General features: G+C 42.4%; 1 protein-coding gene across 12 annotated transcripts in view; it reads left to right on the forward strand.

Annotated features, from left to right (window-relative positions):
- The window catches only part of MAST4 (microtubule associated serine/threonine kinase family member 4), a 632,006-nt gene that overhangs the window by 462,914 nt on the left and 151,501 nt on the right, over positions 1-17,591 (forward strand). For 2 of the 12 annotated variants that reach the window (XM_056541561.1, XM_056541567.1), the window contains exon 1: positions 14,508-14,767. The exons of the other annotated variants lie outside the window; for them this stretch is intronic. In XM_056541561.1, coding sequence (XP_056397536.1) covers positions 14,682-14,767 — 86 coding nt within the window. In that variant the 5' untranslated portion in view covers positions 14,508-14,681. Of the gene's footprint in view, positions 1-14,507; positions 14,768-17,591 lie in introns of those variants that run through there. 12 annotated transcript variants of the gene reach the window in all.

Below are 17,591 nucleotides of genomic sequence, written 5' to 3' on the forward strand. Positions count from 1 at the left end.
ATTATCCTCCAAAAATCCATCCAGACCCCTTTATAAATTCTTTTACAGAGTTCACCACCATGACCACCTCCTCAGGCAGAGAGTTCCACAGTCTCACTGCTCTTACAGTAAAGAATCCCCATCTGTGCTAGTGTAGGAACCTTCTTTCCTCTAGACGTAGATGATGCCCCCTTGATTAGAGGATGCCCCCTTGTTATAGATACAGTCCTGGGTATGAATAGATCATGGGAGAGATCTCTGTACTGTCCCCCGATATATTTATACATAGTTATGAGGTCGCCCCTAAGCCTTCTTTTTTCTAAGCTAAATAAGCCTAATTCTGATAATCTTTCTGGGTACTGTAGTCCTCCCATTCCCCGTATTACTCTGGTTCCCCGTCTTTGAACCCTCTCCAGCGTTACTATATCTTTATTGTACACTGGTGCCCAGTACTGTACAAAGTATTCCATGTGTGGTCTGACTAGTGATTTGTACAGCGGTAGAATTATTTCCTTGTTGTGGGCCTCTATGCCAGTATTGATGCACCCCATGATTTTATTTGCCTTGGCAGCAGCTGCCCGACACTGGTCACTACAGCTAAATTTACTATTAACTAAGACTCCTAAGTCCTTTTCCATTCGTCCCAAGTGTGCTCCCATTTAATACATAATCCCAGCCCGGATTTTTCTTCCCCATGTGCATGACCTTACATTTATCAGTGTTGAACCTCATCTGCCACTTCCCAGCCAAAACCTCCAACCTATCCAGATCAATATATATCAGTGCACTGTCCTCTATTGTGTTTACCGCTTCACAGAGTTTAGTATCCTCTGCAAAGATTGCTGCTTTACTATTTAACCTCTCTACACGGTTATTAATGAATATATTAAATAGGACAGGTCCCACAACTGACCCCTGTGGTACCCCACTAGTGACAGTCACCCAATCAGAATAAGTACCATTAATATCTACCCTCTGTTTCCTATCACTGAGCATGTTATTTACCCATTTACACACATTCCTCCCCAGCCCAATCTTTCTCATTTTATGCACCAATCTTTTATGTGGCACTGTATCAAATGCTTTGGAAAAATCCAGATATACGACATCCAGCGATTGCCCCTGGTCCAGTCTGGAGCTCACCTCCTCATAAAAGCTGATCAGGTTAGTTTGACAGGACCGATCCCTCATAAAGCCATGCTGATATAGTGTCATACATTTATTTTTATTAAGATACTCCAAAATAGCATCCCTTAAAAAACCCTCAAACAATTTACATACAACGGAGGTTAAACTAACAGGCCTATAATTCCAGGGGTCACCTTTTTAAATATTGGCACCACATTTGCCATGTGCCAGACCTGGGGAACAGTCTCTGTTACTATAGAGTCCCTGAATATTAAAAATAGGGGTCTGTCTATTACATTACTTAATTCCTTTGGAAAACAAGGGTGAATGCCATCTGGACCTGGCGATTTGTCTATTTAGATTTTTTGTAGGTGGCACTGTACTTCTTCCTGGGTTAGACAGGTGACCTGTACTGGGGAGTTTACCTTATCTCGCTGTATTTTACCTGGCATCTCATTTTACTCGGTGAATATAGTGAAGAATAATTTAATATATTTGCTTTTTACTGATCCCTGTTCATAATTTCCTCCTCATCTTTTTTAAAGGGCCAACACTTTCATTTTTGACCTTTTTGCTATTTATATAGTTAAAGAACATTTTGGGGTTAGTTTTACTCTCTTTGGCAATGAGTCTTTCTGTCTCTATTTTTGTGGCTTTAACAGTTTTTTTTTTTTTACATATTCTACATTTTTCTTTATAGCTTTTTAATGCTTCTTCACTACCATCCTGTTTTAGTAGTGTAAATGCATTAGTTTTGTCATTTTTTGCCCCCTTAACATTTTTATTCATCCATATTGGTTTTCTTTTATTTCTGACCCTTTTATTCCCATAAGGTATATACATCTTACAGTGAGAATTTAAGATATTTTTAAAAGTCTCCCATTTAGTGTCATTATTCTTGTTTTTGAGGACATTATCCCATTTTATATTGTTTAGGGCTTCTCTGAGTTGATCGAACTTTGCCTTCCTAAAGTTCAATGTTTTTGTGGCCCCTCGAAAAATTCCCTTATTGAAGAACAAGTTATAATGTATTATATTATGATCGCTATTTCCTAGGTGTCCATCTACTTGCACATTAATTACTCTATCTGGTCTGTTGGTTAATATTAAGTCTATTAGGGCACTCCCTCTGGTCGGGCCCTGCACCATTTGGGACAGATAATTGTCTATAGCTATAGTCAGAAACCTGTTTCCTTTATGAGATTCACAGGTCTCAGTCTCCCAGTTTATATCAGGATAGTTAAAGGGGTTATCCGGTCCTTACACATCTTTTCCCCTATCCAAAGGATAGGGGATAAGATGCTTGATCGCGGGAGTCCTGCCGCTGGGGACCCCCGGGATCTTGCACACGGCACCTCGTTTGTAATCAGTCCCAGGAGCGTGGTCGCTCCGGGTCTGATTACAGACGACCACCAGGCCGGCGGCGCGTGACGTCACGCCTCTGCCCCCATGTAACGTCACGCTCCGCCCCTCAATGCAAGCTTATGGGAGGGGCGTGATAGCTGTCCCGCCCCCTCCCATAGGCTTGCATTGAGGGGCGGAGCGTGACGTCACACGGGGGCGGAGGCGTGTCACCACATGCCGCCGGCCCGGTGGTCGTCTGTAATCAGACCCGGAGCGAACACGCTCCGGGGACTGATTACAAATGGGGTGCCGCATGCAAGATCCCGGGGGTCCCCAGCGGCGGGACTCCCGTGATCAAGCATCTTATCCCCTATCCTTTGGCTAGGGGAAGAGATGTGTAAGCACCGGAGAACCCCTTTAAAGTCCCCCATTATTATCACATCATTCTGATTTGCTGATTTGTTTATTTGCCTCAGTAATTGATCTTCTGCCTCTTCCATTTTGTTTGGTGGCTTATAGCAAACCCCTATCAGAATTTTTTTTTTCATCTCCATATTTTTCTACCCATAGTGACTCCACATTATCTTTTCCCTCCCATAAATCCTCCGCAGTGCGGCCTTCAGACTCGATTTCCCATAAAGACAAACTCCTCCCCCTTTCCATTTTGTCCGATCCTTTCTGAATAGACTATAACCCTGTATGTTGACCGCCCAGTCACAGCTATCGTCCAACCAAGTCTCTGTTATACCCACTATGTCATAATTTTCCTCAGACATAAACCACTCCAGTTCCTCAGTTTTATTGGACAGACTTCTGGCATTAGTCAACATGCAATTCAAAGGTGAATGTTTTTTCTTCCTATGAAGCCTATCCCTAATAACTATTCTAACCCCTCCTTCCGCTCCACCCCCAGGTATATTAAGAAGTCCCCCCTCTCTATCTACACTATTTTCTCCCTCTATGTTGTAGGTTCCCTCCCCCCCAGTCCCTAGTTTATTCAATAAGAACACGCTGCATAGGCACATAGCATGAGTAATGTCACTTATTTTGGCATGTACTCTGTGTGTTGTATTGGGCTGCATTTATAAAATATATATATATATATATATATATATATATATATATATATATATATTTAAGTACATATATAGTATATGCATTAAAATATGCTTCAAATAAGCTTAAGAAAACAACTGTAAAATACTTACATCAGTCTATGAATTTAGGGAAGATTTTAACAGAAATCATGCCTCGAAACAAGATCGGAGTTATACTTTGAGCACGGAAACTACAAATCATTCCCATTCTACCTTATGAGGCCCTTTTATTGGAACAGTGAAATTGTTCAGACAAATCTGAACAAGTAACAAACAGTCTCTGTAGTGGAACATTTCACCTCCTAACTGAGGATCCATTACACCATATGTTTACATACACAAGTACACCCGTAATAACTGTTCATTAAAAACAATTACAAAAAAATTGCAATAAAAATACAATAGAATAGTTTGACATGTCCTCACAAGGAGTGCACTTTCTAAGCAGGTCATGTTAAAGTAGGTCAGGATTTGTTAGCTTCCTGGCGACACTGTATTTAACCCTGCCCCAGTCATTGCCCCTGATCATTCACAATAATCATTGTCTGGACAAGACTTTGACACTGAGTACATTGTAGCACACAGGCTTCTTCCTAAATCAATCCATAGATATTCTTAAAGTGGTACTCTGGTGGAAATTTTTTTTTTTTTAAATAAACTGATGCCAGAAAGTTAAACAGATCTGTAAATTACATCTATTTAAAAAATCTTAATCATTTCAGTATTTATCAGCTGCTGTATACTACAGAGGAAGTTCTTTTTTTTTTTTTTTTTGCTTTCTGTCTGACCACAGTGCTCTCTGCTGACATCTCTGTCCATTTTAGGAACTGTCCAGAGCAGGATAGGTTTGCTATGGGGATTTGCTTGTATTCTGGACAGTGCCTAAAATGGACAGAGGTGTTAGCAGAGAGCACTGTGGTCAGAAAGGAAAAGAAAATCAAAATGAAAATCAGAAGTAACTTACAAATCTGTTTAACTCTCTGGCAGCAGTTGATAAAAAAAAATGAAAAAAAAAATCCAGTGGAGTACCCCATTAAAGCTGTGAAGTGTCCTGAGTTTTTGGCAGGAAGTAACCCCGCCCCCCCCCCCCCCCCCCCCCATGATGCAGGTGACCACTTGGGATGTCACTCACATGCAGGGGAAAGGGATGGGTGGTGTAAAAGAAAAACTTAACACTTATTTGTGCCTCTTCCTCCTTTTTATCAGCTGACTTTACAGTTAATAACCAAGAACCCTCATAATGAAGTGATGGGCAGATCTGGAAACCTGATCCAGAGAAGCAGGATTTAAAATAGAAGTGCATTATTATTACCAGATGGACCCTCAATGATCAGCTTGTCATATGGTTGCTATGGATGTGGGATAACCAGCTGCAATGGGTATACTCCTTTACGTCTTGGTTAGGCTATGTTCACACTCCAAATGTAAAGCAAAAATAGAGAAACGGAAGCACCCGCATTTACAATTTGTAGTTTGATCTACTTGCTTCTCAGCATAATTTCAAGTGCGAACAGGTTGTTAGTATACATATGTTCACAATCCTTCTTTTCTTTTCTCTTACCCACTTGTGCATGTATTTTTTTAACCCCTTAAGCACCCAGGGCGTATGGGTACGCCCTGGCTTCCTTGTACTTAAAGGGTTACTCCGCCCCTGGCATCTTATCCCCTATCCAAAGGATAGGGGATAAGATGTTAGATCGCCGCGGTCCCGCTGCTGGGGACCCCGGGGATCGCCGCTGCGGCACCCCGCTATCATTACAGCACAGAGCGAGTTCGCTCTGTACGTAATGACGGGCGATACAGGGGCCGGAGCAGTGTGACGTCATGGCTCCGCCCCTCATGACATCACGGCCCGTCCCCTTAATGCAAGTCTATGGCAGGGGGCGTGACGACCGCCATGCCCCCTTCCCATAGACTTGTATTGACGGGGGCTGGCCGTGACATCACGAGGGGTGGAACGTAACGGTGCTCCGGCCCCTGTATTGCCCGTCATTACGTGCAGAGCAATCTCGCTCTGCGCAGTAATGATAGCCGGGTGCTGCAGCAGGCATCCCGTGCAAATGCCCCCCCCCCCCATGTGGGTGATCACAGCAAATCTCCGGCCAATTCAGACAGGTCTGGTGAACCAGAAAAAAAGGGTGAATGTGGCTGTCCGAGACAGCCCCATTCACCCTTACCCAGAAGGAGTGAGGTGGCACGGGATTGATCGGTCGGAACGGCCGACCAATCACTGTCCTGCTGGGCGGTGATCGGGGCGGAGATCGAGGCAGGCGGGGGTCTCTTATTTTTCCATGGTCTGGCGGGGATGCCCTCAGGAGCGGTGGCAGTCCCGGTGACAGGAGCGGCGATGGTCCCGGCGGTGCAGGTGGCAGGTATACAGCAGGAGGTTAGGCCTGTTCACCTGCTGCTGTTGCTTAGCAACAACTCTCAGCATGCACAGCAAAAGGGCATGCTAGGAGTTGTAGTTTTGCAACAGCTGGAGTTCCAACTACAACTCCCAGCATGCCCTTTGGTAGTCTGTGCATGCTGGGGGTTGTAGTTATGCAACAGCTGGAGGCACATTTTTTCTATGAAAAAGTTTGCATCCAGCTGTTGCATAACTACAAATCCCACCATGCACAGACTACCAAAGGGCATGCTGGAAGTTGTAGCAGTGTGCCTCCAGCTGTTGCAATACTACCACTCCCAGCATGCCCTTCGACTGTCAATGCATGCTGAGTATTGCAGTTTTGCAACAGCTGGAGACACATTGTTTGTGAAACAGGGTTTGTGGCCTAATTCAGTGTTTCGCAACCACTGTGCCTCCAGCTGTGTCAAAAATACAACTCCCAGCAGGCTGTAAATGCTGGGAGTTCTAGTTTTGCAACATCTGGAGGCACACTGGTTGCAAAACACTGAGTTAAGTAACAAACTCTGTGTTACCAATGTGCCTCCAGCTGTTGCATAACTACAACTCCCAGCATGTATGTATGTCTGTCAGTGCATGCTGGGAGTTGGTTTTGCAACAGCCAGATATTTCGCGAATATATGGACGAATATTCGTCATATATTCCCAAAATTTGCATATTTGCAATATTCACGACCTTTTTTACTATGCACCATAAAATTCCACCATTCGCCATAAAATTTGCATGCACAACATTGCGTGATAAAAGAGCTAAAAGAAGGGAGGGATCAATATGCGTGAAAATTCACATATGCAAATTTTCGGGCGCCCGCCAGTCTGACACAGTAACTAGTATTGGAGCCTTGTTTACACCACAAGCTGGAAGGAGGGAAGGATGATCGCTGTGATGTGTACTGTGAAAAAAAAATGAATATTCGTAATTGCGAATATAAAGTGCAATATTCGCATTGCGAATATTCACGCCCAACACTACATGGCCCCCGACTTCTATTCCTATCAAATTCTCTCTACAAAAGTTCAATGGCTCTCCTTCTCTTCTGAGCGAGCATTGTAGTTCGCCCGCAGAGCACTTTACATCCCCATATGGGGTATTTCCATACCCATAAGAAATGCGGTTACAAATTTTGGGAGGCTTTTTCTCCTATTACCCCTTGTGAAAATTAAAAATTCGGGGTAACACCAGCATTTTAGGGGAAAAAAATCAAATTTTAAGGCTCACTGTACCCCTTACGTTCCTTGAGGGGCGTAGTTTCCAAAATAGTATGCCATGTGGAGGGGTTTGCTGTTCTAGCACCATAGGTGCTTCTTAAATGTGACATGCCCCCCAAAAACCATTTCAGAAAAACTCACTCTCCAAAATCCCATTGTCGCTCCTTCCCTTCTGAGTGTTGTAACACACTTACAGAGCACTTGACATACACATATGAGGTATTTCCTTACTCAAGAGAAATTGGGTTACAAATTTTAGGAAGAACATGCCAGTGTAAAAAAGGAATATTTAGAATTTTCACCTCCACGTTGCTGCTATTCCTGTGAAACACCTAAAGGGTTAATAAACATTTTGAATGTTATTTTGAATACTTTGAGGGGGGCAGTTTTTATAATGGGGTCATTTATGGGGTATTTCTAATAAGAAGGCCATTCTAATCCACTTCAAAACTTAACTGGTACCTGAAAAATTCAGATTTTGAAATATACTTGAAAAATTGCTGCTGAACTTTGAAGCCCTCTGATGTCTTCAAAAAGTAAAAACATGTCAACTTTATGATGTCACCATAAAGTAGACATATTGTATATGTGAATCAATAGATGATTTATTTGGTATGTCTATTTTCTTTACAAGTAGAGAGCTTTAAACTTATAAAAATGCACTTTTGTGCCTCGGAGAGTGGTGACCCCAAGGTGCCAAAGCTCACTGAGTTGAAGCACGGGCACCATATCTCTACACCTTGTGGCACTCACCTCTTGATTACCGGCCTTCTGGCTAGGATCGGAGAAATTTTTATAGATCCGGCCGGATGTCCGGGCAGTAAACCTGCACACATTCACTTATTTCGTTCTTTTTGTTCACTGTGTCACTTTTTGCATGTTGTGTATCCACAGGATTTGTCAGGTTGAGGTAGCCCTTCTGGGTGTCCCTCTTGGCGGTCTAGGAGAGGTGTGTGTGAGCACGTTCCTCACCCATCACCACAGGTCCTCCTCTACACAACTGTATTGGGGGTAAGGGATGTACGTAAGTAATAGCTGTTGGCAGAGTACGTCCCATAGCTATACACTGAATGGAAACCTTATCAGAGACCCCTGCCCTTTCACGATTAAAGCTTCCTTGTATGTAAATTAGACACATGACACAGGAATGCAGCATAAAATAAAGTAACACATTTTCTGTGGATCTTTTTTAATGTGAATAACATTAGATTATGAAAATGAAGTAATCGGAGTGATTTTGATGAAGGCCTGGTCATCGGTGCAAGACTAGTTTGAGCAAAGATTTCACTGCCAACCTTTTGGGGTTTTCTCTTGAAATGGTGTTGAGAGTGTTGAGAGTAGACATAGGGTGGTGTTACTGAGGCATGTACTTCGCTTCCCTTGCCTCCACAGCCCTCAAATCCTAATCCTATAGAGCATATCCGGGACGAGGTAGATCTATCTGTTCAGAACATCTCTGTTCCTCCTTAGAATGTGCATTTATTTGAAGAAGTTATCCTATCCACATGGGCCAATATTCCTGTAGAACTATTTAATCACCTAGTGGAATTTGTGCCATGATGAATTGCTGTGCATTGGAAGGCCAAAGGAGGTCCAACAACACTGCAAGATGGCTGACTGTAAAGATACCGTTCAGTGCATATGACCAGCTTTAGGTTTTCTGGAACAGCATAAAAACGGGATTGCTTCATTCTCACCCAACAACACAGCAGAGGAAAGACAGTCTTTATTTTATTCTTTACCCACACCATACACAAGGAGACTGGGGTGGGGGGCTGTATATGTGTTAGGAAAGGTCATGAGCCACATAAAATCTTTCAGTGCCATGCTATCAGATGAGCAATCTGAGTCTGTCTTAACCCGTAGTTTATTATTGAACGTGATAAGAATCCTGCCTGACAACAAGGTTAACCTGATGGTCTTAAATCCCAGGTAAACATAATAGGCACCTTATCTGGCCCTGAACTGAACAAGGTTGAAATTCCCGTCATGTTAGAAGAGACCAAACCAATTCACTTCAGCATGGGCTTACCGTGATCTGGGACTCTGGGCATTAAAGGTCATGCACCTGCATTTATATATTCTTCTTTGCAACCCTTTTCTCTTCACCTCGAAATAATGGAGTTTCCTGGTGGGCCTCCTCTAGCCATGGGCCACTGGGGCAATGCCCAAAGGGTCAGTCTGCTTCCTCCAATACTTATTATAGTAAATTGTCTGGAAATTATCTTAACATATTTGCAGCTGTGCATTGAGAAGCAGAGTGTGATTTGTAATGACCACGGCAATATGGATGCCAAAAATATCACTGCATGTGCTTTGGGTTCAGGCTGAAGTAAATTTATTTTATATTTACTGCAGATTTTAATCACCCCACTGCAGTAATTTGATGTTAGCACAGTGGAGTGGATACATGTTATGTAGGTATAAAGCTTATTGTATTGAATGAGTCCATAGATGCCTGTTTAGTCTTCATTCTTAACTTTTCTTTTTCACTGCTTTACATAATATAGGACTGCTTTCTTATACATATGTCACTAGAGCTAAAGACTATTGAAAGAAAGTGCAAAAGCTAGTTCACAAAAGGTTTAATAGGAAATCGGCCATATATCTGATCCAGTGCATTCCATCCCCTCTTTTTCCTCTTTTTTTTTCCATTCTATCCGCCTTCTTTCCTTCTATTATCCAGAGTGATTAGGATACATTCTCATGTGTTGGATTTGACCCAAATTTCGACATGGATTACACAATAAAATCCACATTTAAATAGGATGACAATTTACAACCAGTGCAAGTAAGGAGTGTTAAAGGGTTTATGAGAATAGGCCATTGATATTACATTGTCATTGATCAGCTCTTCAATGTTTATCAGCACTTGTACCTACATCACTGTACTTATTGTAGCGGTGGTGCAAAGCATTGCAGTATTGCCCTGTTCACTTGGATGGGGAAAAAACTGTAGTAACATAGTAACAGTTCATAAGGTTGAAAAAAGACTCCATCATGTTCAACCTATATCCCTAATGAGTCCTAATGGAGTTGATCCAGAAAAAGGCAAAAAAAAACTCATACTAGAGGTAAAAATTCCTTCCCGACTCCAAATATGGCATCAGAATAAATCCCTGGATAAACCTTCTGTCCATATAGATCTAGAATCCATTACCTGTAATGTTATTACTCTTTTACAGAGTTCACCATGACCACCTCCTCTGGCAGAGAATTCCACAGTCTCACTGCTCTTACAGTAAAGAACCCCCATCTGTGCTGGTGTAGAAACCTTCTTTCCTCTAGACGTAGAGGATGACCCCTTGTTATAGATACAGTCCTGGGTATAAATATATCATGGGAGAGATCTCTGTACGGTCCCCTGATATATTTATACATAGTTATTAGGTCGCCTCTAAGCCTTCTTTTTTCTAAACTAAATAACCCTAATTCCTAGTACCTTTTACTGGCACTCTTAAAAGTACAGCAGTGCAGGTATGAATGCTGGTAAACATTGAAGAGGCTGCTGCACTTGCATTAGCACCACAGATCCTTCAATTAGCTTACCAATGGGTTGGACACCTGCTGATTTAGTATAGACAATAGAGAGAGGCTGCAGAACCTCTTTAATCGTTCATATGCATAAGATCATTTGTGAGTGCATTTTGCTGCTGATTACATGTCACTTATATGTGATGGAAACATCAAGGATCAGCCACAATGAACAAAGGTTGGTTATCCACACAGAATTCTGCTTTATACCTGCAGCAAAATACACAGCACATTAATGACACAAATCCAACATTTAGCCTTGGATTTCTGCCATGAAATAAGCTTAGAATTTTGAGCCTGACATGTGAACATACCCTAACTGTGTTTAACTATTGACTAAAAAGGAGCCACCTTTTAAAGGGGTTTTTATAATGTCAGGCACTTTTTCCTTTTATAACTTGTCGATAACACTCTCGAAATTTTAAGTAAAAAATCTTGCAGGGGTAGGGGGGTTGGGACTGGACAGGCAGGGGGAGTATGACCCCCTAGACCAGTGGTCTCCAACCTGCAGACCTCCAGATGTTGCAAAACTACAACTCCCAGCATGCCCGGACAGCCGTTGGCTGTCCGGGCATGCTGGGAGTTGTAGTTTTGCAACATCTGGAGGTCCACAGGTTGAAGACCACTGCCCTAGACCTTAGTCCCAGACTGGGTGTGAGAGCAGGACAAGCATTGCACTGTCCTTCCTGATAGAACTTTTAGGCTAGGTTCAGACTACGGAATTTCCGCCTGCAATTTCGCTTTGAAATTGCAGGCGGAAATTCCGCTTGCTAAAATGTATAGCGTAGTGAATGGGTTTCCGTTCACAAATTCACACTTCGGAATTTGTGAAGCGGAATTTGTGAACGGGAAATCCGCTTGGAAATTTCCGCCTGAAGAAAGGGGTTGCTCTTTCTTCAGGAGGAAATCCTCGTGGAACACATTGCAGTCTATTGGAGACTTCAATGTCCGCGCGGTCCTAGCACCGACTGATTCAGTCAGCGCTGGCCGCACTCGGAATCTCCGGGCGGAAATTTTCTGCCCGGAGATTCCGTAGTCTGAACCTAGCCTTATAGAAAGAGACTAGAGATGAGCGAACTTACAGTAAATTCGATTCGTCACAAACTTCTCCGCTCGGCAGTTGATGACTTATCCTGCGTAAATTAGTTCAGCCTTCAGGTGCTCCGGTGGGCTGGAAAAGGTGGATACAGTCCTAGGAAAGAGTCTCCTAGGACTGTATCCACCTTTTCAAGCCCACCGGAGCACCTGAAAGCTGAACTAATTTATGCAGAAAAAGTCATCAACTGCCGAGCCGAGAAGTTCGTGACAAATCGATTTTACTGTAAGTTCGTTCATCTCTAAAAGAGACCTTAGAAATATCCAAGCATGCACATGCTTGGTAAACTTTGACTAATAGGGGAACAAGCATGCATATGTTTGGTTAACATTGACCAATGGTGGACCAAACATACACATGCTTGGTTAACATAGAGCCATGGGTGCCCACACATGCTAGGTTTTACAATAGATCCATGGGGGACCAAACATGCCCATGCTTGGTTGGCATTGACTGATGCAGGACTAAACGTGTACATACTTGGTTAACATAGACTGGGTCTGGAGTGGCGAGGGACATCAAAGACGAGTGGGGGCCTATTTGTTATTTTAGCTCGTGCAGCTGCTGAAAAAAAAAATAATAATATCCGAACTGGAAACCCCCTGTAAATTCTCTTGTGTAATGCTGATCTCATGGCAGACGGGAGACTTTGTTTACATGCCATCCATGCCAAACTTGTCAATACAGGCTACTCAGTGAGGACAAGATAAATGGAGTGTGTCTATGGCATCCATACAGACCAGTCTGTTTCTACTTGTTTTTTTGTGCTGCGTTTTTTGGGTTGAAAAAAAACGCATTGAAAAAATGCCAGTGCAATTTCCTGCATCTGGCGTTTTTTTCTTGCGTTTTTTCACCTGTGTGGAAATTGCACCTTGGCAGTTTTTTTTTTTTTGGTACCCAAAATTTGTTGGGTACCAAAAAAAAAAGGGTGCAGCAGTGATGGAAAAAATGTATATATTTTATAGCAACATTTTTTATTATTTTTTAATAAAGTGTGTGTGTCACTTTTTTTCTATATTTTTTACATTTTTTAGGTGGTACTACTACTCCCAGCATGGAACAGACTGTTTTAATAGACATATCACCCTGGGTGTCAGTCTGACACCCGATGCGATCGTCCATAATATAGCAGAGATGCGGCTCTATACATCGCTCGCATCTCTGCACTATACTCCGGCCAGTGATGTGAATAGAACATCATGCATTCATATTTTCCGCCCAGAGCTGTGATTGGCCGAATGGTTACAGCCAATCACAGCTCTGAGGGAAATATGAATGAGTGAGTAGCCAGGTATAGTGCAGAGATGTGAGGGCTGTATAGAGCCGCTCTGCATCTCTTCTGTAGACAGGACGATCACAGCGGGTGTCAGTAGTGATAACTGCTGTGATCTTTCCTTAACTGCAAGTACTACTACTCCCAACATGGAGCACACTCTCCAGGGGACCATAGAAGAGCGGCCGCATCTATACACTGGAGGATACAGGAGGATCACAGTGGGTGTCAGTAGTGACATTCACTGTGATCTTTCCTTAACTGCAGGTACTACTACTCCAAAGATGGAGCACACTCTGCTTCATGCTGGGAGCTGTAGTACCTGCATTAATAGACAGATCGCAGCGAGTGTAACTCAACATGCTGTGATTACCAAGGATCTGAAAAACGCCAAAAAAGAGTGAAAAAAAAACGCCAAAAGGATTTAAAAAAAACGCCAAAGTTAAAAACGCCAAGTGGAATAAGAATTTTGCAATTTCTCATATATTTACAGCTAACATCTGACCGCAGCGTTTTTTGGCCGAACAAGAAATTTAGCCTAACCCCCTCATACGGAGAAGAGACATTTGTTAATTGGTGCAGTGTTGGCGTGCCATATATTCTATTGTCTGTTATGCCACTGCTGCCCATATGTTTCCAGTGCCCCATTTATTAAATGCTATTTTTTTTTACATGCTTTTAAAGGTAGTATTTGTGTTTGAAAGAACAGAGGGCTTAGGTGTCTGTAGTCAGGGAGCTCAAGTTTGTTTATCTGTTATTGACTTAGAGTCCACCCGAGTCAACAAACCATGTAGTGTTTACCAGCCGATATCGGTTACAAACATGCTACAATGTGGCGCATTACCCACAAGGCTGCCTAGAAGAAACACTTACCTGTTATGTTTGCTCAGGATACACATGCCTTCTAGTCAGTGACTACATAAAAGGAGCCCATGTCTTATTTCCCATTTCAGTTTTTTATCTTTATTCTGCTTTATTATTCTATTAGAGAAGGAGAAGATCAAAGGTGACAATATAAGTCTTGTGAAAGTCTGAGGAAAGCTGACTGCACAGCGTGGGGACATTAATGTTCCTTTTCACCTGTTTTAGACAATTTCTCTTGTTCTACGGCTCTGCATTTCTTCCCTTCTGTGTGCATATTTCCTTCTACCGGGAAGAGAGAATATTAAAATCACAGTGAAAGTGATCTCTTCCTCGGTGGTTTGCTTACAGGAGCATGTATCTCCCCTGTGGGAATCCATGAATGGTATCTGCCTAACATATGACAAGGTACCTTAGACTGAGGCGCATACAGAGTACAGGCTCACAGCTATGCACTGAGCCTCAGTGTAATTGTAGTGTGGATACGCCTTATAAACAGAGGGGTCAGGGCAGTGTTGGGAGAGTGTCACTGCAGACTGTGCTGAGCATGTCTAGGGTAGATGTGGAATGATATGGACAGGGAAGTGCCTCGTTGTGGAGAAATACTTAGGGCTGGCTTCATTTAAGGTGCTTTTTCCATGCTGTGCTGTGTGTTTGGAAGTTCACACGGCTCCAAAGTCTCCTGGACGTAATTATTCCGTATTATGGAGCATTGCCTGAGCTGAAGCGATCGACTTGGTGTCAACTTTCAACATGTCAGATTCCAATTTCTGGACCGTGCTTTCTAATTTTACTTTGCCTCACTTAAGGAACAGAAACAGACTCCGGCGCACGCAGAGGTAAATAAGTTGGGTATTTTTTATTGCGCTCTGTACTTGTATGTGCTTGTTGTGAAATGTTATGATGACGCTTTATTTGCAAAAGAAAGAATTTTGTACAAATATTTTCTTTGTTCAGCTTTCTGCCTTCTGCCTCACGTCACATTCCTGTCCTTTCCGGTGTTTGTATAGTTTTTTTTCTGACTAGTACAGTCTCTGACATATGTAAAGAGTTTCTCATACTAAATACTGGGCAGTTTTGAGGACATAGAATGGGGACATGGAGCTTTGGCGATAACCTGATTCCTAGTTACAATTTCCTACCGATTGAAAGTCATCTGCAAAATGTTGTAGTTCACAGCTTAGTTTATCTAACCTCATTCTCTGTTTACATAAGTATACTGTAACATGCATTGCCTAGTTCATATTCGTTATTGTTTGTGATATCCTAGAGCGGAGGGTAGCAATGTGATATACTTCAGGGGCCGCACTCCCACCAGAGATATAAAGTTTGAGCTCATAGCTTGCTGCTCAGTATGAGATCAGAGAGCACGCATGTAATACTAACACTGCAATAATACCAAGATCTATGACTGTCTACATCATCATCCTCTAATTACAGACCAACCAGGATAGACTGTGACAAGTCCGTGACCCAGCTCTTGTGATGAGGGCCAAACATGGAAAATACCAGGTTACATTGTCAGGAAGGTCTTAGTCAGTGCTCTGTTTTTCAGTTGCTAGTATTTCAATAGATATTTTACACTAAGGACTTTAGCACTGACTTTATTACAGGTCCATGATATGGATCCATAGTTATTCCATGTGCTGTCATGTGAGAATACAAACAAAATACAGAATAATTTGGAGCCCACCACCACTGTTTCGTGTCCTTATTTGGAATCACGAATAATACAAGTGTGTGGGACCTAAGAAGAATAATAAGTTGGCAATGTTTAAGTCTTCCACAAGCAACTGGGTCCCAGTGTTTTAGCCTATGGAACAGTGCCATTTTAACTAAGCCGGACAGTGGCATAATAACATATGGTAACAATTGTACAGGGATGTAGTTTCAATGTATACAAAGTTGTTCTATTCCAAAAGAAAAGAAGAAAAATTGGGCTCTTTATTGCCACCTATTGGAAGTAGCATCCCTTTAAAACAATGTTTAACCTTTAAAGAGCCTTGAAAGTTGAATAGGGGTTATATGCTCAAAAACAAGTTAAAAGCAAAAGGCATGGACATAGAAAAAGGAGACGCACTACTACCTTAGTTACATTGTACATATTTTGGTTTTATAATATATATATAGGGATGTATGCAAAGCGGGGTGTAGCTCTGCTTAAGGCTTCCCCTTAAGCCTTTGTCTTCCGGGCGCTCATACTGTTGTATGATGGAATGTTTGCATGAACACTGCTTTTACCTGTAAACGCGTCCTAAAGACAGTTAAAAGTGGCACTCATGTAGGATGGAGATGGCATTATGCCCACTAGAGCTCTGGAGTGTCTCTTCGGCGTCCCAAAGGTGGTGGTACTTAAATACCTCTAGTGGCTGCAGGCCTACAATGAGCCTATCTACGGGGGGTCATGACATATCTACAAAGGGAAACTACCTAATGGTGGCCTATGAAAAGAAGAACTACTTGCTGTTGGCCTATATATTGTAGAAACTACCAACTGGGGCTTGTCTACAGAGGGAACCTACTGACTGAGGGCCTGTATATGAATGGAAACTACCCACTGGCAGCCTATATACTTGGGAAGTTACTGCGCGGGTCTGTATACTAATGAAACTGCTTACTGGGCTGGCATATATACTGGGGAAATCAACCTACTGGGAGTCTATTTATGAGTCAAAAATACATACTGGTGGCACCTATGCACTTACTGGAGCGACTCATCTACCTGTTTCTCCCAAACCCACTTATGTTCCCACTTTACTGCATACATACAGTTTGGGCTACTATAGATGGAGAATGGTAAGGAGGGTGTTAAAAAAGTGCAGTGCTTAACATACATGTCTGGCAGTTCTGTAGAGAAAAGTTAAGGCTGGAAGAAGTTGTTCTGTCGGTCTGGGCAGGATTAGGAAGAAAAGGGTAAGTAACAGAGAATAATTAACCTCTGAATCACTTGATGTATTGACTTATACTGTCCTCAGAAACAGTTTAGAGCTGGTATTTACCACGGTAGGATGAGGGGATATAAGTCTGCGTATAGTCCTTTTTTATGATAAAGTATGGGCATAGTGGTGCAGAATTAGTATTTATTCTTTTAGGGTCTATGAATCATGGATCTACTGTATTTTCCCCCTTTATAGTTCAATTTAAAATACTGCCTGATGTGTTGGTTCTTTATAAATGAAGGTTTATTATAGAAGCAGTCTGTTGATACAGTGATAGATCCCCAGCTCCCATAATATTGCAGTAACTAGGCACGTTTGCCATTATAGAGTGTAGAAGCCAACTGGTCGTCACGGGGTAACAGAAGTTGCTGTACACAGTCTCATCCATTACTTTTCCTACTGCTTACAATAGACGTTACTAGGCAGATATAACTCTACACCGGGGTGTGTACTTGCTGTGGTGCCTTCCTGAAATGCTGCATTCATCAGACATCGACAGAGGATCAGTAATTGTCAGGTCCTAACTATAGGAGGAAACAAGAACTACAGCAAGCTGTGCTCCTGGCCTCTGTGGAGGGGGGGGGGCTATAAAAAAATCACGGGGGGTTTGAAAGTAGCATTTAATAGAATGATCATTATCTTAGATCTGAGGCTGCTTTTTTTCTGTGCGCTGTGTAGAAGTGTCAATGAGTTGGTGACTCCACTCTGTCGCTTGCATATGTAG

This window comes from Hyla sarda, chromosome 1, assembly GCF_029499605.1.
Source record: "Hyla sarda isolate aHylSar1 chromosome 1, aHylSar1.hap1, whole genome shotgun sequence".
Lineage (NCBI taxonomy): Eukaryota > Metazoa > Chordata > Amphibia > Anura > Hylidae > Hyla > Hyla sarda.